At 36.7% G+C, this 27,766-nt stretch overlaps 3 protein-coding genes across 4 annotated transcripts; 1 reads left to right on the plus strand and 2 right to left on the minus strand.

Annotated features, from left to right (window-relative positions):
* The first annotated feature begins 412 nt into the window (after nt 1-412).
* fam83hb (family with sequence similarity 83 member Hb) lies at nt 413-11,960 on the plus strand. The gene is made up of 6 exons (XM_067425880.1): nt 413-920; nt 5,256-5,724; nt 6,416-6,580; nt 6,666-6,790; nt 6,889-9,664; nt 10,728-11,960. Exons 2-6 carry the CDS (start codon nt 5,275-5,277, stop codon nt 10,746-10,748), a joined length of 3,537 nt encoding a protein of 1,178 aa, XP_067281981.1. The 5' UTR covers nt 413-920; nt 5,256-5,274; the 3' UTR covers nt 10,749-11,960.
* A 125-nt stretch (nt 11,961-12,085) lies between these two features.
* Nucleotides 12,086-16,206, minus strand: si:ch211-199g17.9 (uncharacterized protein LOC108180085 homolog). Its single transcript, XM_067425881.1, has 10 exons — nt 15,882-16,206; nt 15,744-15,791; nt 15,439-15,498; nt 15,286-15,360; nt 15,143-15,190; nt 14,937-14,991; nt 14,591-14,680; nt 14,236-14,299; nt 14,034-14,100; nt 12,086-12,254 (listed from the first exon to the last, which is right to left on the minus strand). Exons 1-10 carry the CDS (start codon nt 15,895-15,897, stop codon nt 12,157-12,159), a joined length of 621 nt encoding a protein of 206 aa, XP_067281982.1. The 5' UTR covers nt 15,898-16,206; the 3' UTR covers nt 12,086-12,156.
* Nucleotides 16,207-17,535: 1,329 nt separating this feature from the next.
* Nucleotides 17,536-27,721, minus strand: si:ch211-199g17.2 (uncharacterized). 2 transcript variants are annotated; one of them, XM_067425632.1, is made up of 14 exons: nt 27,600-27,721; nt 26,426-26,489; nt 26,251-26,322; nt 26,036-26,169; nt 24,169-24,282; nt 24,024-24,081; nt 23,519-23,569; nt 21,429-22,208; nt 20,782-20,940; nt 20,496-20,638; nt 19,869-19,982; nt 19,708-19,765; nt 19,545-19,628; nt 17,536-18,605 (listed from the first exon to the last, which is right to left on the minus strand). In XM_067425632.1, the coding sequence occupies exons 2-14, from the start codon at nt 26,448-26,450 to the stop codon at nt 17,899-17,901; spliced, it is 2,499 nt and encodes an 832-aa protein (XP_067281733.1). In that variant the 5' UTR covers nt 26,451-26,489; nt 27,600-27,721; the 3' UTR covers nt 17,536-17,898. The 2 variants fall into 2 exon arrangements, with proteins under 2 accessions (XP_067281733.1, XP_067281734.1); XM_067425633.1 differs by having other exon boundaries at nt 26,426-26,452; nt 27,600-27,704.
* Nucleotides 27,722-27,766: the final 45 nt, after the last annotated feature.

Raw genomic sequence — 27,766 nt, forward strand, 5'->3', positions numbered from 1 at the left:
GTGCTGTCAAATCGATTAATCGCATCTAACTGTTAGATGCAAATAATCGATTTGACAGCACTCAAATATAGCCTAATAATCCACTCTAAAATCTAAATATGTATAGAGAGAAAGAAAGAGGGTAATTAATGGATATTTGTCGTTAGTAAAAGTAGCCTGCATTAACTTTTAATATTGTATTCGTTTAAGTCCCTGTTTACATGTGCATAAACTTCTTTTGATGTGAGCTTTAAAACATTCATTGTGACTGAATAATTCATCTTCTATAGCAGAGCAGACACTCACTCACACTAACACACACACACACACACACACACACACACACACACACACACACACACACACACACACACAGACAGACACACTCAACAGTGATCATGACCTGGGCGCGCCTTTGTCCTATGAGCAACAATCCACCATCTGTCTGTCTGTGGAAAGAGGAAGAGAAGGGAGAGCTGGGACATGGAGTGCGCTCGAGAAACTCCGCGGGGCAATTTTTTTAGTTTCAACGCCGGTTATGCAAATTGACAAACTCCAACAAAGCCTGCTGTGAAAACGTTTCTCTACATTGCGTTTTAGTTGCCAGTTTTTTTTCTGTAGCTGTGTGGCTGAAGGTGAGCGCTGACGACGGCGATGGTTGGGAGGAGTTTTACAACTGAAAGGGTTGAGTCGTTCATTACGAGCCGACCCGTGTGTTATCTTAACGGCGCTGAGACGTTCAGGCGGGCAGGACTCGGCCGAACGCGAACAGGTTTCGCCAGGGCTGCTTTTCGCCTTCAAGCTGAATAGCATTGGGTGGGGTTTCCACCGACACCAGGAATGTAACGTACCGCGGACGCGTTCGCTGAACAGGGGGTGAAATAGCCGACTTTTTTGGGACCGAAAAAAGTTTCTTCACCGGCGACTGCAAACCGTAAAAGGTAAGAACGAGCGCGAAAGTCTCAACTTACGAGCGCGAAAGTCTCAACTTTATGGAACAGTTGAGTCATAAACTGTGGACGAGCTGTTGAGGGTTGACAGTGCAAACTTGGTGTGGAAACTCTACGAGCTTGCTTTAAAAGTTACTTTTTATTTTTAAACGTCCTTCTATGTAACATATTCGATATGGTTAACGATATAAGCCCATTTGAAGTAGTAAGCATTAAACAACTGTATAACTTGTTTGAACAGTAGTTTTTGGAGATGATGGAGTGAAGTTTTGACATATGTGTGTGGACATGATCATTATACTACACTGTAAATGTTCTTAAAACTACTAGGCTTATATATATATATATATATATATATATATATATATATATATATATATATATATATATATATATATATATATATATATATAGAGTAAGTCAAGTGTTGATCTTTGAAATGTGAAGGTTCAGTGTCGAGGGTGCACAGAATTGTTCTTTGTTATCAAGTCCTAGGACTTTGGCTAGGGATTGGTTCAGAATGTCATCTCCTCACATTGTCTTAAAACATTGCACAACTCGAAATATTAAGTTATCAATCTGTGCTTGCACTGATTCTTTTCATGGGTGAGGCCCAGGTAAAGCATACCATGAATAGACATGTGCATTTCTATCTGTTTCCTTCACATGGTTGAGCGCTTGAGTTATGATATGACACTTAATTTTGAACTTGTTGAAACATGAAGCTCTTTACTAAGAGGGTGTTGTTAGTAATTGATAACCGGCAGACTAAATCTGACAGAAAGTAACTTACATAATAATAATTCTAGGATGTTTTCAGGGGAAGAAATGTTTTGAGGAAATTTCCATGGGCTGAGAGATGAAAATATCTCAAACATGTTAATGGACAAAAGTATGCAGTATGTAAAAAATAATACAATGGACTATCAAAGGAAATATTGAGTGAAAACTGGATGTTGTAAAGTGATTGTGAAGAGCATTTTAGGATTGGGAATGCACCAATATTATGGCTAATACCAATAAATCAATAATTATGTCCAATAACTGATAAATTACTAAAATTCAATTCAAATAAAACGCTAAAATCACTAAAAGACTGCACAGTATGAAAAATAATATTCACTTTGAGTTTAGCTAAATATTGCATGCAACATTGTTATTCAATTATTAGTGTTTATAAAGATTAACTAAGTGAGAATTAGATAATGGCAAAGGTAATCTAAATGTGAAAATAATCAATTAAACAACATTGGCTGATATCAATAAGACATTTGAAAAAAATCTCAGTCAATAACTACAATGATACTGAATCGGGATGACCAAATAAATAGTTTGAAATATCATATGCTCAATGTTTTCCAGGTGTAAATATAACAAAATTTCACAATTTGCCGAATATTACAATCTTCATAAAACGGGGTTCATATGAAAAATATTTGGTAATGCAAAAATCTCTGCTTGCTGAATATAATTGAAAAACACTGACTGTTATGTCAGTCTGTTGTTAAAGGGATAGTTCACCCAAAAATGAAAATTCTGTCATTGTTTATCCACCCCTATCTTCTTTTGTGTCCCGTAGAAGAAAGAAACTCATACAGGTTTGGAACAACATGAGGGCGAGTAAATAATGACATAATTTCCCTTTTTGGGTGAACTATCCCTTTAAGGATATCCCAAGAATGTAACAATTCTTCTGCCTATGTAATTTCCAGTTCTGTTTTGAATAAATAGAATCGATTAGCAAGAGCAATGTATGCAAGCAGACATGCAAAACACATCAATCTTCTCAAAAAGTAAAACTGAATCATATCTGACTGTTGGTCTGACTGTTGGGACTTGCGGTCTAGACCCACATGTATAAAGTTTCTCTGCGCTTGCTCAGTGCAATTTCATAACATCTCAAGTACATACATTTGCAAAACTATTATTATCGGTCAGTCATTATAATGATAGTTCAAAATTAAGTGAAGGAGTTCAGTGGGGGTGAATCCACTCCAACACGATTTACTGGTCTGGGTGTCGACTCAGACACCCAAGAAACATGCTGACAGCACAATAATCAAGGCTGGTCATGAGTAGATGCAATCTTTTTTTGGCATCACATAACATTCCTGTTAGCATATTTTAAGAATATCTTGTACATATGGGAGTTTACAATATATAATAGACATGCTATGAATTAGCCACAACATGTCTTGGTTAATTTATGACCTGCTCAAAGTCTGACTCTACTGGGATAGTTAACGCAGCAAGTCTCTTTCACAAGAGCATCAGCAAAACACTCCCTTCTTTGATTCAGTCACATGTGTCTTCAGTTTTTTCCTTTTCTGTTGATGTCTTTTCGCTTCCCCTCTTGCCCACAATGAGTCACTCGCCAACAGGCCGACACGTTTCCTTGGTGATGTCTAAAATACAAACAAATGTACCGCAACCTTCAAAAACCTTCACACTGGAGCCTAATCTTGCTTAGGGGTCATTGTCTGGAAGGCCCCAGAACAGATAGGAATTCCATATGTACACAACCAGTCAAGTTTTTCGGCAGGTCTATCTAAACTAACATGCAGTTGCACATTCTTTTTTTTTTTTTGGTTGCAAAAATATTTCATAATACACTGCTAGTCCTTTGACTGATTCATGATCTGTGTTGTACAACAAGTAATATTGGCTTGGCATGCAGAATTTGTGCTACCTGTTGTATGCTAAGCCCTACTCGGACGGGACTAGTTTTCTAAACGACATTTGAGTTACAATTCTAATCACTCGACGTCTGTGTGGTTTCATGTACCGATTGGGATGGGACTAACATCTCTGTTTATATACAGAGGTGAGAATGTGTGGTTTTTTTTAGTCGTGGGCATTACAGAAAGTTGTGTGCTCTGCTTGTGTATAACGTCTTTTATTATTTGTTAATATAATTTTTATTTACTATAAAAACCCTACACTGTAAACTCTAACTCTCAAAAATAATTAGATTAGCACCAACTCAAATTATACAAATTAGTTCAAACAAATGAACTTTTATGAGTATTTAGAACTTTCTTTTTCTTCTTTGAGCTCTCAAAAGACGTTTTAAGTCATCGGACTTGTTTCATTGTTTTGAATTTTATGAACTTGTTTCTTTTAATTTTTAGAATAACTTGAATTTACCCAAAACTGGTGCTTTGCCATGACACTCAAAAGGGACTGTAAATGCCAAAATTAAGTGTTATATTGTTTTTGTGTGTGCAAGATTAATATTAAATAGGAGATTTATCAGTGTTTTAATGTTTTGCTATGCTAGTTTACAAGAGTTTCTATTATGTTGGTTTTTGTAGGGTTTTCATCTTTGTGACGAGTGGAGCATTCGCTTAGTTTGAGAACAGATACATTTTATATTGCTGTCCTCATTCAGCAAATGCTATGCTATGCTAATGCAACCAAAGTATTGTGTAACCAATTAGCAAGGTAGCATTTATTGAATTAGCTAGTTAAAAGCTAGTCAAGATTCTATGTATTAAAAATGTGAATTACAAGATATTTTTAAGTTAAATGTATGAATTAGCTTACTCAAATATTTCAAGTTCAGAGCAATTAAAAAGTAAATTCTGCAAGTTCTGCTTACTTAAACTGTACATTTCTTAACTTAAAAAATGTGAAGCAACTGATTGCCTCAACTTATTTGGGTTTGCAGTGTATTTAAGTAAACGTCCTGAGTTAATAGCAGGGGCTGTTTATAATTAACCTGCATAAGAAATGTAGACACACATTTTATTCTGGCACTGATATTATTATGTCTTTGCAGTTTTCGCGAGTTGGCTCTATTTATTGATTGTACGTGTTATTTTTTTGTCCATATTGAAACAAAATAAAGCATGCTGAAGAATGGTGTGCAAACTGTAGATCAAAAACACATGAGAAGCGTTAGAATAATACAACATCAGCAATCACAAAAATATGGATAAGACGGGATTACATTTCTCATAGGACCATTGAGTTTGCCAAAAAACAGTAGGTAATTTGCCCTGGAATTTTTACAGAGGTTGTGTGAGAAAACACTGACGAGGCAGATTCAGACGGGATTAAAATCACAAAGTACGTCTGTGAAAAAGGAATTTCTCTAATGCCATTGGAAAACTAGTCCTGTCCGAATAGGGCTGTAGTGCATATGGTAAATTATAAGTGTTATTTCCTGGTAGTAGGCAGACTTTGCATATATGTCTGTGCTAAAAATGTAAACATTATGCAATAACTAATATTGGTTAGAATAGTCTAGAAATATAATAGTTTCCAGATGCTCTGATTAGATTATTCCACATGCTTATTTACTGAAACATTTTTGTTTCTTAGGTTTTTTCCCTGCTCCATCATGGCCCACCGCTCCCAGAGTTCTTCACTGGGAGACAACCCCCTGGATCCCAATTATTTGCGACCGCATTACCGGGAAGAGTATCGCATGGCTATTGATGCCCTGGTGGAGGAGGACATTGAGGGCTACTACGGCTTTTTACAGAGTGCTAATGTATTTGACTTTTTATCAAGGTCAGAGATTGAGCACATTAAAAGCACTGTGCGGTCGCCACAGAGTGCTGGAAATGTACCAGAACTGCCATATCGAGAAATAGAGGAGGATGGGTCTTCTGACACCTACTGGCCACTGCATTCTGACTTGGATGCACCGGGACTGGACCTTGGCTGGCCTCTGCAGCAACATTGTTTTGTGGGGCCCACAGAGGTCACAATGTTGGTGAACCCTGCTGACCCCGAACTGTCCAGCATTAAGGAGCATGCACGGCGACTCATCAAAAATGCTCATCAGGTTAGTGCTTTCAGATTTATAAATGACGTAAGGCTAGAATCAAGAATATAAATAAATTAACATACAAATGCCTAAAAGGTGCACTAATTATTTTTCACTCATGTGTTAAAAATGATGAACACTTGTATTAAATGAAGACTATAACCATACTGATTTTATGTTGGTTATGCTCAAAAATAATAATGGCAGGCTGCGATTACTTTGTTTTGCAATAGCTTCAGTAAATTCAAAAATTTGTTTGACGTAACATCAGTGCTGACTTTGTTATGACCGTGCCATGATTTTGGTAAGTGCAACATAAGCAAAAATGACTGAGTGCACCTTTTGAAAACATAAATCACAAATTTTGTGCCATAATTCTATGGGTTACACTTTATTTTAAGGTGTCCTTGTTACAGTGCAATTATATATTTAAGTATTGAGTAATATTATTTTACAATTTACTGTAATTAATATGGTAAGTACATGTAACATATGTAGCAAGGACCCTAAAATAAGGCATGCATGTCATGTTTAATCAGAGGACATCAGACTGGACATTAGACATCAGTTGGTTCTTTAAGAAAAAGCTATGCATTTAAAGATTTTTTTCTTCAGTATCAAAGTAAAGTTTACTAAAATAAGTGCAATCGTCAACTCAATGGACAGCTCGGGGTGATTGCTATTTACATTTTTCTCCTCTTTCTAACAGGTCATTGCAGTAGTGATGGATATTTTCACCGATATTGATATATTTTCTGATCTTCTGGATGCGACAGCACGTCATGTGCCCGTTTATATTCTGCTGGATGAACAAAATGCCCATCATTTTGTTAACATGGTGGCAAGCTGTAAAGTTAACCTGGATATGATCCATGTAAGTTTAACTGATCTCAACTAGCCTATGTTTTAATTAAAATTTTATGAAAACACAGGCTTAATGGTGACTTTACTGGTTTCAGATGATGCGGGTACGGACAGTAGCAGGCATTACCTATTTCTGCCGCTCAGGGAAATCATTTAAAGGTCAAGTGATGGACCGCTTTCTTCTGACAGACTGCAGAGCAGTGATCAGTGGAAACTATAGGTGAGCTTAGTGACATTTGAATGCAGATACGATTTTTTTCTCTCTCTATTGTATGGGCACGTATGTGGCGTTCTAAATGTTTCTTTCCTTTTTTCCAGCTTTATGTGGTCGTTTGAGAAGATCCACCGCTGCATCGCCCATTTGTTCCTTGGAGAACTAGTTGCCACTTTTGATGAGGAGTTTCGTATTTTGTTTGCTCAGTCTCAGCCTCTTGTTGTTGAAAATGCCCTTGTACCCATGCCACAAGATAGTTACCTCGGCAACCAGTTTGGCATAAAAAGGACTCAGTCACAAAGGAATCCCAGAGGATATCATCGCCAGCCTGAACTGACTGGTTACCCATTTGGGGATCGTCTTGAATCTATACTACCTTTTCGGAGGGAAGACCCGTTCCGCCATACGATTGAACCAGGTGCAGGTCCTATGCAGGTCACAAAATATGCATCACAGCAGTTCAGGATGCAACAGTCATTCTTGGATCAAGGACGCTCAATGATGGCCTCCCAGCAGCTGGAAATGAACGCCTTTAAGAGGCATAGCTATGCAGAGGGAACCCGCGAGACCTACTCCTCCTCCCGGCAATACATGAAACAGCGTGTTATGAACAACTTGGAGGAGAAGGAATCGCATTACCAGCGAGAACAACATTACTATCAGAGCGAGGGCATGGGACATGATTCTGAACGCGGGCCATATGACCGCCTTAACTACGGCATGTATCAGACAGATCAACAGTCTGATTCTGGATATCCCCCTGAACTTGAAGCACCAGGAAATGTGAATGTTTTATCCTCTGATGACCTCAAAAGTGATTCAGAAAAGCAATATAATGCAGGAGGGGGACGCTACGGTCCACAAAGCCACAAGAGGCCTGCTGCGGGCCACTCATACGCCTGTCAGAGTTCGCCGACTCAACCACATCCTCCAGACCAAAAGCACTTGTTCTCCTCTGGAGAGCAGGTAAGGCAGTCCCAGGACCCCAGTGTGAAGCAGGGGTTGCGTAGCTGGAGAATCAACTCTTATCTCAGCACTTGTGAAGATACTGGAGAGGAGGGACTGCATCAGCCCATGGGTCCAGATGCTTTTGATGAGCCACATCAACAACCTGACAGCAGACTTTATGGCTCAGAGGGACCAGGCCTTCATTTTAACAATAGAGAGCGTCCCAATATCCCAAATAAGCCAAATCTTGACTTGCGACCACGTTTTGGTAAACCCATCATTCAAGATAGGAATAAGGGAAAAGATATTATCCCTGACCTGGGTCCCATTAGTTCTGACACATTAAAGCCAGCAGTTTCAGCTTCATCACTAGCATCTTCAACAGACAATGAGAAGGAGGGGGAATCAAGGGAAATCAGCATTACCAAGCATGAGTCCTTCCGAAGTCGAATTAACCCAATGCTGCAAAGGAGCTCAAGACTACGGTCTTCTTTAATCTTCAGCTCCTCGAAACTGGAGCAACACAGTTCCTCGCAAACTAAGTCTGGTGGGGAGTTACAAGAGGAAAAAGAAGAGAGCGAGCCTATTCGATACTCATCCATTGTGGCAGAGATTCTCGAGAAGAGGAGATCGCTGTCAAGAGAGCCATTTGATTGGAATAAGCATAAAAAAGCAGATGAAAAAGATGTTCAAAACTCATCAACAGGGGACCTGACTACGATCAGAGATGCCAAAGAGGAGCCCGTCAAAGAAATTGAGAAACCTGACAACCCTGAACCTCAGGAAAGCAAAGTTACAAAGCCGACAGAGCCTTCGACATCTCAGAAAACAACTTCTTCCCTAAACATGAATGATCCAGCAAGTCGACTTCAGTACTTCAAAGATCTGCAAGAAAAGAGAAAGGCCTCAAAGTTAGAGTTAGATTTGGGTACTAAAACTCAAGAAGCAGCCATGAAAAAGCCAGACCTCGCCGATTCAGCAATAAAAGTTCCAAATGTGCATGTTACTTCAGAGGAGTCCACTGTAAAGGCACAAGAACCATCATTTACACTAACAGATCCTGTACCACAGCACCTGACATTCAAATCAAATCCAAAACCCACTGAAGTCTGTGTGGACAAGCCATACACGAAAAGCCAAACTCAGACTGAGAGCACAGCTGATGTGGCAAAGAAAGAGCCTGCTAAGGAACCAACTAAGTCACTTCGGCCTTTCCCTTCACCCAAGTTCTTAAAACCATTCAAAAGCTCTCAGTCCTCACATCATCGTCGGATCTCATGCGGTGAGGAGATTCTCACGGATGCGACAGATGCTGAAAAGACTGAGCTTAAGAAGTCCCGTAGCCTCAGCTCATCGGGCATTTCCCGCACAGAGTCCAAAGAAAGCCTGAGCTCCCTAAACCTTGGGAGCTCTGATGGCAAAGATACAAAGGCCCTTGACTTCCTCAAGAAACAAACGCAGAGATTGAAGGGTCTCCTTGGGCCAAAAGGAGAAAAGAAGCACTCAGCAGTGTCCCACTCTCAAGAGGACAAATCAATGAAAACAGTCCCTGAGGTGCAAGAGGAGGCCTCAGGCAAAGAGAAACCCACCGAATCCATATCATCTTTGACCACAGTAGAGACCAACAAACCCAATGCAAAACCAACCCAATCACGCTACCAGTCCTCTACCTCAAATGTAATATTCAGCAGCAACCTCAGGGATGATACCAAGGTGATCCTAGAGCAAATCTCAGCAAATAGCCAGAAGAATAGACAGCAGAACGAAGAGTCTGGGAAAAGCGAGGAAAGCAAGGAAGATGTTGTTTCCAATTCGTCCATCCAAAGCCGGAATCGGTTCGGCCGAGCTCCAGTCAACCCACAGGAGAGGGACAATCTACTGAAGAGAATAGAAAGCATGCGCAAAGAAAAGAAAGTCTACAGTCGCTTTGAGGTACTTTTTCGTAATCAAGAAGAGTGTTGCTGGGAGCAGGGAAATGTAGAGAAGGCAGCGCAAAGTCTTATTACATCAATCGCATGAGATTCTTGTGCAATATTTGTAATGTATTTTGTGAAATATATAATTTCTAATGCCGGGGACACACTAAATGATTGTAAGGCCAATTATGAATGCAATTTGATACTAACGACTGATAATGCCCTAACACGCCAGATCTGTGCCAGTTGCATTTAATCTGTGTTCACAGTCAGCATTTAAAATCATATAGTGTGTTCAGTTCAGTCTTAGGCCCTGATCACACAGAACCCGGTTTTTGCAGTTAGAGGTGCCTTTTAAAAATGTTTTTCTATTGGCAGTGTGGATTTTGCATGCTATTTATGCGCCCCAGGTGCTTTGCGGCCACTCTGCTGTGGCCTTGCGTTTTTGTAGGAGCGCTCTGAGCACATCGCTCTGAAACTCTGAATTCTTTTACATAAATTAAGTAAACTTTTTTTCCATTGTTCAATCGAATGAATGGAGAGGCGGGCCTTCCATTGTGGTGACAGTTACCTTGATAAGACTGACAGGACAGCTGATTTGGGGGTTGCCTAGCAATATTACAACAACAAAAAAAACAGCGCACTGCTCTTTTCTAAATTAAATAACGTCAACCAAAAAAAAGGAGTGTGGTGTGCCTTGCGTTTTTAAACCTGAGAAACGCTCAGACATTGTTCTGTCTGATCGGGCCTTTGATGAGCTGTTTGAGCTAGTTGTTAAGTGTGTCCCCGGCTTAAGCAAAGCATTTAATGTAGCATTTAATGTCTAGTTATATTTATTGACAAATTATCTTTCCCTTTTAAGTTGTTAATTTATTATTTGCCTTTACAAACTCTGAATATGCACAAATCTCTTTACATTTCAACATTAACAATTCAGTGTTGTTATATCCCATGACATGCTGCTTCTCATCTATTTATGTTTTCATTCATGATAGAAATAAATGGAATAGACTATCACAGAATCTCTTGTACTATTTGTGGTATGTTTCACTTACATATCTGTCACTCTACTTCAACAGATGGGGAATAACCTGGGATAACAAAACATGGAGGAAGGGGCCAATGTTCCTCACAGAGAACTATAAAGAGAACCTGAAACTGTACTAAAAAATTGTACCAAACATCCCCAATACTGCTGTGAACAGACACAGAGAAGCAATTAAGTCGCTTCAGATAAAAGCGTCTGCTAAATGACTAGTAACCTTAATGGTCCATGGATCTCATATAAACACCACAAAAATAGCACAAGCTCAAATATGAGGAGTCTTGCTGCAGCATGAGGAATATTCCTCGCTCTGTGCCAATCTGAGCCCACAGATGATTCATTTTGCCCTTATAAGGCTTCGGCATACCTCAACAGCAATCACACCATCCCTACAGAATAGAGAAACACTAATCAGGCCAACGGAGGGTTTGAACAAGAGGCTTTTTCCTCTGGACCTTTTTAGTTCCTTGTGAAGCATATGGCATTTTCAGCTCTGGCAAAGGACATTAACGTGTCAGGGCAGAAGCTGAGATATGCTATTCTGAAGGCACTAGAACACACCCTCGTTAAAAGTACACCACACAAGCGCCCCGGGACACGTCATGCTGAAATTATGCTTTGGTGGTGATTGTGCCAATGGACCACAGGCATAAAGGAAACTGGAGATGTTTGGTAGACGACAGACGGCGCTTTTGCTTTTGAAGGCAAAGAACACTGAAACTGAAAATGTCAAAGATGACTGGAAAGTAAGGGATATGTATGAAAATGAAAGGAGGTTTGTTCATTACTTTTCTCCCTCTATTTAAACAACCTGCTGTCAAGGAAGTGGATTGAAAGCTGAGAAAGTGATGGGGGAATGAATGTTATTACACCGGCATCCAGAATTTGCAGTATAATAGTTGCAGACCATCTACACATGTACATTCCTGCACTAACAGTGTTTTCAGGAGCTGTAAAATATTAGGTTGATAAAGATGTTCTCAGGACTGGGCTTTGGCCTGTATTTTGTCAATGCAAAATTAAATTAAGACAGAATGGTATTACTGAACACCAAAGAATTCCCAGAGTGCCCTGCTGGATGTGTCATAGGACTGATTTATGGAAACTGGATGTTGATTTAATGAGGAATATCTGATTGGGGAGTTTAATAGTGTCATCAATACAGTTTATGTATATACGTAAATGCAAATCTTGGGGAATTTAGGCTTGTTTACAAACTTTTTTATTGTGTCTTATAAATTCTGAATAAATGGTTTAGAAACATTTATATTCTAGGTACGGGTATGATTTGATTGAGGTTTATATCAGAATTTGTTCCTTTTTTTGCTGGCATAACACAAGTTAAAATAGCAGAATAGAACAACGGAAAAAAACGCTTCTCTAACTTCTCCATCTGCTGTAAAATTAGCATTTGTTGGAATACAGTAGGGACTCAACTCAAGTTTGCGAAATGTGTGTGATATTCATGGTGCATTTTCACAAGTGTCCATGTGCATCTCTGCATTCTGGGTGTGGCTTAACCCGTCCAGCAGCTTGGTCAACTGCTCCAGCTTCTGTTGCTCTGTAAGGATAGACACACACACACACACACACACAGAGGAAAGTATCAGATTACTCTGAGGATGATGTTGGTCTCTTGTTTAAGGATGTTGAGAGCTCAGTTTTAGGTCTTGAGGACACGCGTGTATGAGGTTACTGTGCAATCCTATCTTTGCAAGTCATCTAACCTTAGGATGTTTTAAAAAAAAGAGAGAGAGACCAGCTAAATTCAGAATACCATAACTCTGGTTTCACAGACAAGGCTTAAGCTAGTCCCAGACTAAAATGCAAGTTTGAGCTGTTTTAACTGAAAGCAACTTAAAATCTTAAAATATGTCAGTGCCATTGTTTTGTCTCAAGATGCATCAGTAATGTGTTTTTTTACGGCTTATTAAAGCTACTTAAATGTTGAAATTGAACTATGGTCTGATCCAGACTTAATCTAAGACCTGTTTGTGGCCTTATAATATCTTTATTCAGCACGATAGTCAGAGAAGTATGCTAATGCAGTAGTGGTGAAAAGTGATGTGAACATTTATATTTTCTTCCTTTGTTCAAAGAATGGGAATAGTCTTATTTGTGATAATGCAATTCTACAGACATAATTTGTGGCCAGGGTGGCATATAAAGAAATTATTAACATGCTAAAACAAGAGAGAACCAGCAGAATATTACTGTTTATGCAGCATGCTTTAAAATGCGGCGAATGCACAAGCGAACATGACTGTGCTAGTAATAAAGGTGTGGATGCACTCTTCCCTATAAAACATGGCGTACAAAGAATTCACAACATTCTTTTACAGTAGTGTTATCATTTTATGTAGCCTATATGACAGACTTGCGCTGCACTGTATTTTCCTTTTTGAAGTGATGCCAATCATATTTCAAGCTATTTAATACCATTAGACCAGTGTGCATCTGAAATGTCTCATTTTCTACATACAGTCAAACCAAAAAATGTCTCAACATTTCTCACATCATCACAGTTTATTCGTTATAGTTTAGAAAATGGTAATACAATATGACAAGAACTCAGAGTTAAAATGTGTCAGAACAAATTCATCTTGTAATGGATTACAATCAACTGTTAGATTTAAGTACTCAATTAGATAATACTAATTTAGCTCAACCAATGCTTCATTTAGTTCATTCTGTGGTGTCAAAGGTCACATTAGCAAATATAAGAGAAAACACTGAAGCAAAACATGCTTAGGTCAAAGTGTCGAATCATTTTGTTCCCACTTTTTTTCGTCACTGTATGAAGAATTTTGGGGTACAATATGTCACAGTTAACTTTATTTTGCTCTCCTCACATACATAAATTAAGTAAAGTGTCCTGCACCCACTAGTAAAAAAATATATCTGGTGTCTGAATCATTTTGTAGTGACTGTATATTGGCCAATGGAGATATATCGTGCATCCCTAGCTTTTAGTTTTTCTATGGATTTTTGTTGCATACTAAAAGGTAGCTGTCGTTTGACCTTTTTTGGCAGGTAAATACCATAACCAAGTTTAGTGTTTTGATCTTCCTTTGTATTTAAAAGAACATAACATAGTTTCCTAATATTTGGATTGTTGGGAACTTGTAGGGTCATTAAAAACAAATATCCCCTCCAGACGTCACTTTCGGCCACTACTGTGTATGCTATTGTGCCTTGTGGACGGGCCAAATGAGTCATTTCGGAAAAAATGGCTGGATTAATTTGACTTCAATGTCACATTGAACATACAGCTACACACTTGGTCACACTGGAGAGGCCTGTAAAACTTAAGCAATGGAACACAGTGATCAAAACATACCAGCCTTCAGCAGCTGCTCAGTGGTGTACTCTGCAGACTGGATTTCTGCTGGAAGTCTTTGTGGAGTCTGGAAAATAAAATAACCCATAAAAGCTATTATCAAATGCTTCCAATCTGTAATAAACAAAGTAGCTTTCATTTTACAAGTTAAAAAAGCTTAGTTGTTTTTATTTGTTAATCTTCATTCTATTAGAGCACTTACAAAGACAGTAGACAGGTTTTTATGCTGCTCGATTAACTGCTGAAGCTGATTCTCAAACTTCATTCTAAAGATAAATTGGGTTAAAATTAGTTGGATATTATATTTTACCATTGTTAATATTGTCACCATCAATAATGGCTTGTGCTGCTGAAGTTTCAGCATTTCATTAAGAATTAGACATTATAAATAAAATAGACATTACAAGAAATGTTCTGGCAATACTTGTATGATACTATGACAGTCCTAGTATGCTAATTCTAAGAAGTTGTGACATCATCTCATATCTAATTCTGATATCTAAAAAGATAGCAAATGCTAGGAGTTTCCATTCGCTGTTATAAACAGTGAGTCATACCGAATCTTTCTGTGCTTTAGTTTCGTCTCCTGGATCTGAAAGCTGTACTGCTTTACCAGTTCCTCTTTCTGATGGTTCTGCTCAAGCTGCCTACAGAGTTAGACTTTAAAAGTTAGAACATCTCTTAAACATTTGTGTGAACATGAAGAAGTAACAAATTCTGTTCTTTCTCAACGTCAGCCTATTTTTAATAGCATTGTATAAGGTATCGAGTGAATACACACCCTGTACAAGACCAAAGCTCAGTGTTTATGTGACTCATGTTGTGTTATACACGTGAGCAGCCTCAATATGATGTGCAGTAATTCAGAGTTTAAATACCCATGAGTGTTATTTAGATATCTACCTTTGTGCCTCAAGCTGGATGTCCTCACATTTGAGCTGCAGAGATCTTTTTAACTCTGTATGAAAATAATGTGTTAACACTGTAAATGTATCTGATAACAAGGCTTAAATGTAATTTATTGGTGCTTTCATGTATAGTAAATCATTTTTGTGTGATTCTACAGTATATAAATGCAAATGTCTCAGTATTTGATTTTAGATGAACACCTTCCTTTTCATTCAATGTTCCCTCCAACTGTAAGGCTTCAGCAGTTACTATAAGAAAAAATACAGTTTTACTCATTTAAATGAATAGTAATGTATAATTCATATTCATTCCCCATAATTAATGTTAATGCAAGTATACATACAGGTGTCTTCCTCCTCCTTCCTAGCACATCTTAAGAGTATGGTTTCCTTCACCTCATCTTCAAGGCCTTTCTTGGCTGAAATCAATATGGGTGTTAGTGTTTTTGCTTTTTAAAACGTGTTGATTTAGTCAAAATCGGCCATTGGCAATTGACCTTGTTGCAGATTCCTGAGTTTGATCAACAGCCCCGCTGGTTTCGGTTCTGTTCGCCTCACTATAAAAACAATACCAACTGTTATGTAAGAAATACAAAAGGCATTAAGTCATTGAGTGGACAAACATTAAAGATTTGGTTTATGGGTTAGGCCTTCTCTATGGGACAAACTGGGAGAAGTAACGAAACAAACACAAACTCGTCAGTTTAGTGGGATTATATTTAATTTGTCATATTATTTAAAATAAGATGTACTAGAAAATAATGGATATAATAGCTCGTCAGTGATTAATGCCATAGCCTACCTGGGCTTTTTGGTGTCTTTATAATGTCCTCAATGTTGAATGATGACTCTGTACAAAACAATATTACTCGAAAATCAAACTTAACCTGCTTAACTAGTAAACACATCTACACAAAAACAAAACAACTCAACAACCCACCAAGTATCACACTCATTACGACGCCAGATATGTAGAAAAATACTCAGAAATATATCTTAATTTGTGATTAAATATGTTAGTGAGAATGTCGTTTGTTGTTGTCGACAGTTGGAATATCTGATGTTCCTCGCGCAGTAACGCGCACTTTTAAACTGCTGTTCACGCGCAGCTGTCTTTTGAGTAATTGTATTGTGTTAGGTTATTCTCGTAAAAACGAAAACCATGTCTTTATAATAAATATAAAAGGATGAATGATACTTTCATTCATTTAAATGTATATCAGTGTTGATTTGGCAACATATCAATGATCCACCGCAATATTGGTCAACTCTTTACGCGATTTGTAGGGCTGGGAATCGATTCCAAAAAGAATCGATCCCGAAGCATTGAAAAGCGAGAGTCGATTCCGAAAGCCCTAGCCATTTGGTTGTAAATCGGTTAGTTGGCGCCATCATCCGGAAAAGCATGATATTGTAAAATAAAATAAAAAACTGAAATTCCGTAAGCGTGGAATTATGACTAAAATGTAATGCCAAATTATAAACAGCTCTTTTCTTAAATCTTTTTACTACTCAAACTACTATTCGCTTAAGCAAGATTAATCAGGAATCTTTTTATAACCAAAGAAACAAAGTTTTAAAATACTTTCATAAACTTGGTTATAATAACATACAACAGTCCAGTACATTATTACACGATTCAAATGATAGTTTGTGAAAACAAGAATTTTATTTAAGAAATAGTAATTTACTCTTAAAACAATCAGTTACAATACAAATATTTTGAGATTAATACTTGTGATAACATGAACTTCAAATTTAATCATGACAGCCATGACGAAAATGAAGAAATACTGTATTAAACAATACTGAACATTCAACTGTTGTCACTCTTAACGAATTACTTCTACTTGGTGAGTGTGTAAAGAACAGATTGTCAGTAACTCTGAAAATTACAAAAAAAACTTAAATTATGTGATGCTTGTAAACCAGATCCATTGTTCATGGACTCAAAAACATACATTTGAACCAAGAATAACATGTATTTATAACCAAAACAACAATTTAGCTTATAATGCAGGGCAATCCCTTTTGTTAAATCAGTAATATGTAAACGTCTGCTTGTTTTTTTCTTTCCCGACTTCAATTGTGACACATGAAAGAATAACAAATATCAGTGTTGTTCAATACTAATTAAACATAATATATATATATTGATATATATTATATTATTAATATATATATATATATATATATATATATATATATATATATATATATATATATATATATATATATATATATATATATATATATATATATATATTGTGATTAATCAAGATTAATAGGTTTGGCAGCACTATTTTATATATATATATATATATACATATATATATATATATATATATATATATATATATATATATATATATATATATATATATATATATATATATATATATATATATATATATATGTATATATATATATATAAAATAGTGCTGCCAAACCTATTAATCTTGATTAATCACAACATAAAAGATTGTTTATATAACGTGTGTGTGTGTATGTATGTATATATGTATATATATATATATATATATATATATATATATGTAAATATACACACACACACACACACATTATATAAACACAAGGTTTTATGTTGGATGCAGTCAATTGGTTTGACAGCACTAATATGATTTAATTGATACTACAACAACAAAAGGCAAGTATTAACCAAGAAATAATCAAATAATCAATGGGTTTTTTTTGATGAAGGAAGATAAATAAAATTAAGCATAGGTTCACATCATCAAAAGAATAATTCAATGAATTTGGACCTAAACTAAAGAAGCATAAATGATATGCCTGTGTGAAGTAGAAGCCCTTTCATGTTGTTTTGAGATGTCTAAATACAGTTTAATAATTCAGTGTTGGTTCATTTCTCTGCATCTTCTCAAAACTTGCTCGAATTATTAGTTACTGATGCTTAAGTGCTGGAAGACTCAGTCTCATCAGTACCACATATAACCTTCACACTCAGGATGATCAATTCCATACTGGTTTTGCCTCATCACAATCCATTCGTTGTTATATAAGGACCAGTCCTGCCCCGGCCAATCAGCACACGTGACAGGGACCACCTCCCCCACCGAACCACAGTCCTTAGGTCTGAGAGAAGGCTCGACCTTTTGAATGACTTGAGATTGGTCAAACTGCCCTGAATATGCATATTGAGCAGGATTCATGAACTGATCCTCATGCATTCGGCTGTCTATGTGCGAGAGCACTTCTGCGTGTGTATAGGTCAGTGTGGGAACGTCAGTCTGAGCGAGCACATCTCCATCAGGATACTGCTGTGTGTTCTCGCAGTGTGCTGTGTGTGGGCATCCGGAACCGCACATTTGAACCTCAGAATGTGTGTTAGACGCATCCTCATATGTGCATGTGGACACACGGCTTTGGCCTTCGATCTCAGGCGCCACAGTGACCGTGTCTCTTAGAGAAGTTCTCTCGATGACGACAGGTCCCTCCTGCAGTGACAAGCTTACCTTAAACACAGGGTTCTTCACTTTGTTAGAGCTCATTACTTGCTTACGGTGGTCCTTCTTCGTTCTTTTGGGCATCTGATGGGTTGGAGATTCATCAGGAGCTTTAATAGGCCTTTTCTCAGAAGGGGGCAGCAGAGACTCGGCTGGGCGTTTAAGAGTCTGACTGGGACCTTTAGAAATAGGTGAATGTCATTATCTGCCTCTAACCATTTTCTCTGTTTTGTTATCTAGTAAAAATAATATACATTTACTTAATAATACAGTTAATATAATGTAATATTATATAAATGAATGTGAGGAAAATAACTTATTTTATCCAGTTGTGTGCAACATTTATATATTTATGTTTAAGAATGTTTTTCTGTCTTGGTGCTGTATCCAACATATATGAGCACTCTCTCTTTTTAAAGATTGATCTTTTCTGTATTTTAAAATAATTCTTGAATTATTTTAATCATTTAAAAAAATCTCTTACCCCAATGTCAAATATTATTGTATGTTTTAAGCATAGACCTTCCTAAATGTTGTTAGATTTATGATTAAATCAAGAAATATATTCTCAAGATATAGAGACAGATCCCTGCTGGGTGGATGCATTGTATCTCCATTTTTTTTTTTTTACTATAGTTTTCATAAATACATTTATTACTATTGGTCACCCTTTATGTCAGTCTGTAGGTTTTGAAAATATTTAACCAATGAAAAGTATTAAAAAGGGCTTTTGACTAAACCCCGTAACTCCATTGGATCCTCACACTGTCAGTCAAACCTCATAACTCCACCCACCTCAATCGTGAATGAGGTGCAACACACATTTTAGAGAGTCTCTGCTTGTTTGCAATGCGAGGGAGAATAAATAACTGGTTGTTTGAATAAGCACAGCATTTTCTTTACATATAAACATATAAAAGCTAATGTTTAATGCATTTCAAGAGTGGAAAAGAGTGTCATAGTTTTGAACATGTCGTCGAGTCATAGTTTTGAACATGTCGTCGAGTCAGTACAAATACCGTCTTAAATAGCCTGTGTGAAGCATTTAATCTTTTACAACAAGATTTTGGTCAGGTGACAAGAACTGAGCACCTACATAGCAATTAATACACACTCACCTGAGATTTTGTCAGTTCTATCCTTGAAAGACAGCAGATCTGATCTCCACCCCACACCAGCTCCACAGTTCAACACATTCATGCCTTTTTGGTAAAGAAATGAGACGGGTTTGGCTCTCACTGACAAAATGTAATGTATTTTGCTTTCATCTGCAGTACTTACACCACTGATAATCCTTGCGCAGTACCTCACTTATGAGACATGCGGACAACCTCATCACCTTCAGAACAAAATGAAATCACCAAACAGCTCTGCACAATCACATCTAATTCCAACAAGACTATGAAAATCACATTATTTTATAGTATGAACATATGTAGTACCTTTATTTGTCCTCTCCCGTCCTCTTTCTCCAGCTGGACAGCAATATCCTCAAGCATCTCATTTGTGTTGCAGTGTTTGTGCTTTTTTGGCATGAGCTGCGGGTGGAGAACTTTCTGCCAACATGAAGATATTCGCATGAGCAGCAACTACAAATATGCTGCTAGTATAAAGCATAAAGTAGAAATAATTTCTAAAAAATAATTAAAGCTGATCATTTAAAGGGGTCATGAACTGAGAAATCAAGTTTTTCTTGAGTTGAGTTTTTGACACAAGAGGTCATCATAATATAAGAAGATCTTGTAAGTTTTAGAAATGAAAACTTCCTTAATAGTCCAAAAACAGCTTTTATTGTAACCAAGCCCAGCGGACAAAAGGAATGTGCCTATCTATGATGGTGAAAGACTCTGCAGAAGAAAATCAATGCCTACTTCACATTCCAACATATCGACTGCAAAGTGGGCGCTCGCAAGTACCCTTTTGAGACCCAAAATGAAAAACGGGACACCCTACCTATGGTCTTGTGGACCTAACAGACACGTGCATGCGGCCGCCATTGTTAGACAGAATGTGCATATGAAGTGTGCCATTTGGGACAGGGCCTTAGAGGAAGCACTGTAAACACTTACTAGGTAGTTTCGCTGGTGTTCACAACTTGTCAGGTGGATAAATATTTTTTTCTTCTTCAGCTTTATTGAACACAGCTGACACAGATAACAGCATGGAGGTGGATTCCCATCCACACTCTGGCACTTGATAACAGCTTTTAGACCTGTGGCAAACATGCTCACACACAGTTTAGTGCAGTGAATTTAAATCAGGGCATCATCTTTTGTATGTGACCACTGTGATAAACTACCTAAAGTATGTTCATTCATTTAGCGCACTGAGATCACACTATGTGAGTGCACTCACCGATAAGAGGCTTTCGACCCTTGTAGTTTTCTAGAAAACCCTCTAGTGATTCATCTTGATCAGAAGGGCTTTGAGTCTGAGCAAGAGTGGACTGGGTAATTGGGTTTTGTGAGATCAGAAAGGTGTCCTCCTCTTGAGAGTTGTCTGATTGAGCTTCCTCTGTAAATATAAATGAGAATTAAAGAAAACACCAAGTAAAATATTTGCTTAATAAGAATATATATATATATATATATATATATATATATATATATATATATATATATATATATATATATATATATATATATATATATATATATATATATAATGTATAGTGAATTATTACATTATGAAAGAACTGTTTTCTACTTTTTTAAAATAGAATTTATTCTTGTGATCAAAGCTGAATTTTTAGCATCATTACTTCAGTATTCAGTGTCACATGATCCTCCAGGAATCATTCTAATAAGCTGATTTAGTGCTGAAGAAACATCTCACTGCTAACAATGTTGAAAACAACTGTGATGCAGACCAAGAAAGTTCAGCATTTATATGAATCAGAAATCTTTTGTAACATTATAAATGACTGTTTGCTGCATAAAAGTGTCTTCAAAATAAATTTAAATATAGCAAGTACCCATAACGGGAGTTAAAAAGTACACTACCATATGCTTCCTGGTTGACGTCGATTGGTTCCTGTGGCTTATCCTCATCATTGCATTGATTTGAATCGTGCATTGCAGCTGGTTCCAATGCTTTTGTTGGCATCTGGGTTCTGATGAGCTTGAAAACACTGGTAATCTTCACATCCCTGACAGAATCTGGACTATCAAGTGAGCTCTCATTTATGAAAAATCTATGCCTGCTCGTTAGACTCTGGGTTATCTCTGGCACCATGTTGCTCACTGGTGTTTGCAGCTGGGCATCATATGCCGTGGTTTGAGCCAGATTCAGTGGATGTGATTCATAGCGGACTCCAAATGAACTCATGAAATTATTCCCATCTTCTTCACGAGCATGCAAAGTGTCATTCTGGAAATCAATTCTGATGGGGCTCCACTGTCTTGTTGGTCTTACGACAGAGATGGTCCTTGGTTCAGTTAAACACTGGTTTTCAGACGGCATCACATATCTTTGTAGACTCTGATTTTGGTCCGCGATCACAGGTTGATCCTGATTTATGTGTTGGCTGAGGGCTGGAGCTGGAAAGCTTTTTAGACAAGATATTCTAGATGAAACATGAGAATCCACTAAAATCTGAGGTGTAGATGCCTCCTGGCATCTGTATAATGAATTGACAGGACCTGAGTTTCTAGGGGGTGACACGATTAGTGTAGGATTGGTTGAGACTATTTGAGGTTCAATGGGATTAGTACACATTGACCTCAGTGGTGTTGTAGATACAGATTGCGCAGTCCCATCTGTGTATCCAGACTCTTGCTGCCCTTGTAGATACATTCAAATACAGGTCCGAATGTTAGAACAGATTAAAGGGTTCGTTTAAATTACATTTCTGTCATTAAAGGACAACTCCGGGGAGAAATGAACCTAGGGGTAGTTAACAGAAGGTTAACTGAGAGTAGATCGTTCTCTGGGATGCGTTTTCATGAAAATCGAATGTAAAGAGTTTTATCTTTAAAAACAGATTAGCTTATAACGCTAGTCTATGGGGCACAGGGTCGACACAGGGTGGTAAAATTAAATCGCTAGTTAATACCACCAACAAGGCTCAAAATAGTCTCACACTAACACGGTAGCATAATGAGGGTCCCAACATGCAAACCGAAGCATTGAGAACTTTGTAAGAGTACAAACAGTTTAATAAGAAGATACTTTATAAACATAGTACAGTACGCGTTCACGAACAGGCACCGCCTTGGAAAACAGTCTCGACAAATCGATCCACGAGCGTTGTTCTAAGTGAGGTGGTCGATAGGAATTAAGTTTGTGAAATGTAATAACATGGACATTTTTATTTTTATTTATTTATTTTCTCTGTCGTGTTCAGTGCTTTCTTCCGGAAACAACGGACCATATGAGATTACAAGTCACAGTTCATCACTTAGCACAGCGTTCGTGACTCGATGAGTCGAGACTGTTTTCCAAGATGGCGCCTGTCCGTGAACGCGTACTGCACTATGTTTATAAAGTATCTTCTTATTAAACTGTTTGTACACTTAAAAAGTTCTCAATGCTTCGGTTTGCATGTAGGGACCCTCATTATGCTACTGTGTTAGTGTGGGGCTATTTTTAGCCTTGTTAGTGGTATTAACTAGAGATTTAATTTCACTACTCTGTGCCCCATAGACTAGTGCTATAAGCTAATCTGTTTTTAAAGATAAAACTCTTTACATTCGATTTCCATGAAAACGCATCCCAGAGAACGATCTACTCTGTAACCATCTGTTAATTACCCCTAGGTTCATTTCTCACCGGAGTTGTCCTTTAATTTCACACCCCCATGTCGATCCCAACCCGTAAGACTCAATAAAATTAAGGTTGAACCACTGGAGTCACTATTTTAACTGTTTTACTACCTTTTCTGGACCTTTAAAGTGTTCATTACATTGCTGCCTATGGAGGGGTCAGAGCTCTCAGATTTCATCAAAAATATCTTAATTTGTGTTCAGAAGATAAACGAAGGTCTTATGAGTTTGGAATGACACAGGGTGAGTAATTAATGACAGAAATTAATTCATTTTTGGGTGAACTATCCCTTTAAGTCATATTAAACGCATTACAGTACTATGCATACCTTCAGACGGGCTGTTTTGCTGATTCTTAATTGTCTTCATTTGAGCAAAAGCTAAGAAAATTGAGAAAAGAGTGTGTGATGAGGGTTCATACAGGTAGACATGTAAAAAAAAAAAAAAATCACTGTTTAGAGTCCACTAAGCATTTAGTACCAACTTATTTAATGATCAAAAAGTGAAAATGGCCCAATCTGGCGTGACCGTCCTAGAGTAAAGGGCAATGCTGAACTAAATTGTATTCAGTGATTTCCGTTTGTATCATTCTCATTTGTTAGTCAGATCGAGAGACAGACTGTCAGAAAGACAATTCTCCTAAATTAATAAATGTAAACTACATTACATTTCAGTATCAACAGGCTTCAAAAAATATAATACAACAAAATGCAGATAAATATTTCTAAGGTGGCCTCTTATTTGGCTCAAAGAGCTTTGCTTGAAAAACATAAATATAACATGTTTTTTAAATGCATCAATTTCAAGTGTAAAGATAAGACATAAAAGACAGACCATCTGTGACAGGCAATGATGTCATCTTCTTGTAGATGGCATCATCCACACACAGAACCTTATGAGAGAAAATGAAAGTGTTAGTGGGGAAGCTATATTTTAATATATATATAACAAAACTATTTTGATATTCCATTTTTTTTACCTGTACATCACCTGTTCCCTCCCTCTTTTCAATCATTTTTGCGATATCCATGAGAGGCCGAGCCAGAAGAGTCAGGTCTGTGTAAGATCTCCACCCACATGCATGATGAGATTTCTATTACAGAAAGTTCCCAAAAAAATTGATACACGGTTGATAAAATGTGCAACAAGTTAAATACAAATACAATAAAATTGAAATTAAATAAAATATAATATAATAATTTTCATAGCATTAAAGTAAATAACATGGGCCTATTTTACTGTAATATTTATTATTATATACAATTCAAAGTAATATATATATATATATATATATATATATATATATATATATATATATATATATATATATATATATATAGTACTATATACACTGTAAGTGACATGAACAAAACCTAATTAAATAATCACAATTATTTGTATGACAATTAATCATGATTGTGACAGACCTAAAATCAAGTAAATATAATATTAAATCAAAAAAGAAAACAAAAAAAACATCTAAAGCCTGAAGAGTCAGATTACTGCTGGCAGTGAAACAAATTGCCCTTTGGGGATAATAAAGTTGACCTAACCTAACCATAAAAGCAAACAGCACAAGAGAAGAAAAGACGCAATTTAAAAGCTACAATACATAATGTTGATAAAACGATTGATAATATGCCATAAGTGATGGAGTATCTAGATTCCATATGTTCTAACCACAACAATAATAAAAGATTAAATGTCAGATTTGCTTAAAGGTGTCATAGCTTCTGTTGTAGAAAGTCTTCTCTCTTTCAAAAGACATCTCAGTCTGGTAGTTTCCAGAGTGCCAAAACTTAGACTTTATCGATCAAGGGCAAGGCAACAAAACTGACAGCTAACAATCACAATCACAGCTTTTATTCTATGCAGTTCATAACAATATGTGTATTCAATGCAGTTCATAACCATATGTGTATGTATGCATGTATGCGTATATAACTAATATATATATATATATATATATATATATATATATATATATATATATATATATATATATATATATATATATATATATATATATGTATATATATATAACTACATATATTATATATATATATATATATATATATATATATATATATATATATCCACACACACACACACACACACAAACACTTCACGCAAAAATAAAGGTTTATAGTAACTACGACTGTTAATGCATTATTTGTAGTGACCGGTAGTGACCCATGATAGATTTATTTTGTCTTTCCTACAATGGACAGTTTGTGATGTATATTGCAAAACATTTAGTGGCACATGCCAATCAAACACAGAATTGACACAAATAACACGTTTGAAAAAATATTGCTGACTTTAATGCGTTTTATTGATATTTAAAATATTACACAATTAGGCTATTTATTTAGGATTTTCTGTAACAATTACATCAGTATAGGTGCTCGATTAATCTGTCAGTCACTACTGGAGACGACACGGCGACATGTTCCGCGACTCGGTGTCAGTGTTAGTGTGTCGCGATAATGTCAGTGACACATGCATCTGTCCACTGGCACATGCCAATGAAAACCGGATGTGCCAATACACATAGTGATGTCAGATGCCATGTCACAATGTTAATACTGCTACTGTAAAAATTATAACTGGTGTTTGAACTATTTGGCTGTATATATAATATATAGAAGAAAACTGAAACTATGGAGCCCCTAAAGGAACATGGTGGTAAAAAAAACTCAGGGTAAAGTAAAACATTTGCTAGAGAATATCATTATTTTACTCCCATCTAATTTATTTTTCTTTACCATGTCTCTTTGAAGAGAACTTGTCATCTCAAGTTGAAGACCTTTTAAAATAGAAAAAAATCAAGACCAATAACTTACAATGTAATTGTATCTGTGAATGCTGCCCATGATGTGGTTTCTGATGTCAGGCTTGGTTATTCTCAAAAAGCAGACGTCACAAAAGTACAGTGTTGGCTGACAGTACGTCAACACCTCAGTGATGGAGTTCAGACCTGAAACAACCAAACAGGTTCAAATGAACATATAAAGCAGATTTCAGATGTTTTATCTAAATCATTGTTGAAATGGCTCACCAATGATGGGCTGTTCTCTGTTCTGATTGTGCAAATATGAACGTATGGCGTTATACAGTTGACTGTGGCACCCTGGAACACAATTCACTACATTTATTTTTTACCAAGAGGACAACTAGGGCATAATATATAAAAGCAGGAATGTGAGTGTGCTAGAAATAGTGACAGAACTAACCTGTTGAGCTGCAGGAAGACAACATAACTGGGGTGCCGAGAGGACAACAAATACAAAGAAACAACTTGAAGGCGAAAGAGAGAAACAACAAAACAGAGTAAGCATCTAAGCTATCCACAGGTACGTTCAGAATAGCATACATAACATCCTAGTCTTACTATATCTGCAGAGTACAATGTGTATACTGTGTGGAGTATCTAACCTAAACAAAAATATGCACAATTAAACATAGATATTGTAAACATACTTAAACATGCTAAACAAATCAAACCGTACTTAAAGGGATATTTCACCCAAAAATGAAATTGCCATTATTTACTCAGAAGTTTTTCGAAACTGCAATTGCTGAACACAAAAGAAGATATTTTAAACCGTATTTGTCTTTTCCTACTATAGAAGTCGATGGCTACCGTATAAAATATCTTCCTTTGTGTTAAATACAAGTTTGGAACAACTTGAAGTAAGTAGTAATGACACGATTTTCATTTTTGGGTGAAATATCCCTTTAATAAAGACACTTGTAAGACATGTAAATTATGGAAGGAAGGTAACGTTAAATCACGTATTTTCATATTTCCTTGTATATAAAAAGACAACCCAACTGGCCAGCTGAGAAGACAAAAAACATAAATACCAAGAAATAAATAACAATCAAGACTATACAGTGTAACGTTACAGTATACTGTGTAAAGTAACGTTACGTCAATAGTCTGTCAACAATGTGATCAATTTTTGAAATATTTTAACTATGAGAACGTGTGTACTTGTTTACATACTAATTTATGTAACTACATAGTGTTAACTCTAGCATTCAAATTCAGACGGAATCTGCTGCAGCCGTTTAAAAAAAAACGAATTCTCACTAAACCCGGTGATATCGATAATACGAATATGAGTTTGTTAGCGAACATGTCAATATTGCCATGTTATTCTCACACTAATAACAACTATTAGAACTTTTAGTTCGGCTAGAAAACGCCTAACGTGACAGCAAACTGAACAGCGAAAAGCGAAGAAAAAGTGCGCCCGCGTTTAGTTTCTGCCAATGTAACGCTCTCATAAACGCACGTGCAGTTAGCTTGTCTATTACACCCGATAAAACTCTTGAATTATGCAAACAAAAATATTTGATAAGTGGTTTATCAAAGGGTTAAATGATAATCCGCTTGCCTACCTGTGCTTTATTCTTTTGTGAGGTAACTTAAATGAATGCACCCGTGCTGCGAGGTTTGTAGGTGTGTATAGTTGTAAATATTCATTAGGACGTCAGCACAGCTTCGTGTTTATTCATGCTAGCGAATCTTGTTTCCTGTGGTGAACTAATGAAGACAAAACTTTAAC

The sequence above is a fragment of the Pseudorasbora parva genome, chromosome 19 (genome assembly GCF_024679245.1).
Source record: "Pseudorasbora parva isolate DD20220531a chromosome 19, ASM2467924v1, whole genome shotgun sequence".
NCBI lineage: Eukaryota > Metazoa > Chordata > Actinopteri > Cypriniformes > Gobionidae > Pseudorasbora > Pseudorasbora parva.

What these genes read in the sequence shown, in the direction of transcription:
- si:ch211-199g17.9 (XM_067425881.1), bottom strand. An exon ending in GAAGGAGGAGGAAGACACCT is followed by an intron (nt 15,191 to 15,285) that starts GTATGTATACTT and finishes TTTTTCTTATAG; the next exon opens with TAACTGCTGAAGCCTTACAG. An exon ending in ATCCAGCTTGAGGCACAAAG is followed by an intron (nt 14,681 to 14,936) that starts GTAGATATCTAA and finishes CTAACTCTGTAG; the next exon opens with GCAGCTTGAGCAGAACCATC.
- fam83hb (XM_067425880.1), top strand. Translation starts at nt 5,275, where the DNA reads ATGGCCCACCGCTCCCAGAGTTCTTCACTGGGAGACAACCCCCTGGAT. An exon ending in TCATCAAAAATGCTCATCAG is followed by an intron (nt 5,725 to 6,415) that starts GTTAGTGCTTTC and finishes TCTTTCTAACAG; the next exon opens with GTCATTGCAGTAGTGATGGA. An exon ending in AAGTCTACAGTCGCTTTGAG is followed by an intron (nt 9,665 to 10,727) that starts GTACTTTTTCGT and finishes CTACTTCAACAG; the next exon opens with ATGGGGAATAACCTGGGATA.
- si:ch211-199g17.2 (XM_067425632.1), bottom strand. Translation starts at nt 26,450, where the DNA reads ATGTTGTCTTCCTGCAGCTCAACAG. An exon ending in GGGTCGAAAGCCTCTTATCG is followed by an intron (nt 20,639 to 20,781) that starts GTGAGTGCACTC and finishes TGTTTGCCACAG; the next exon opens with GTCTAAAAGCTGTTATCAAG. An exon ending in ACGGGAGAGGACAAATAAAG is followed by an intron (nt 19,766 to 19,868) that starts GTACTACATATG and finishes TTTGTTCTGAAG; the next exon opens with GTGATGAGGTTGTCCGCATG.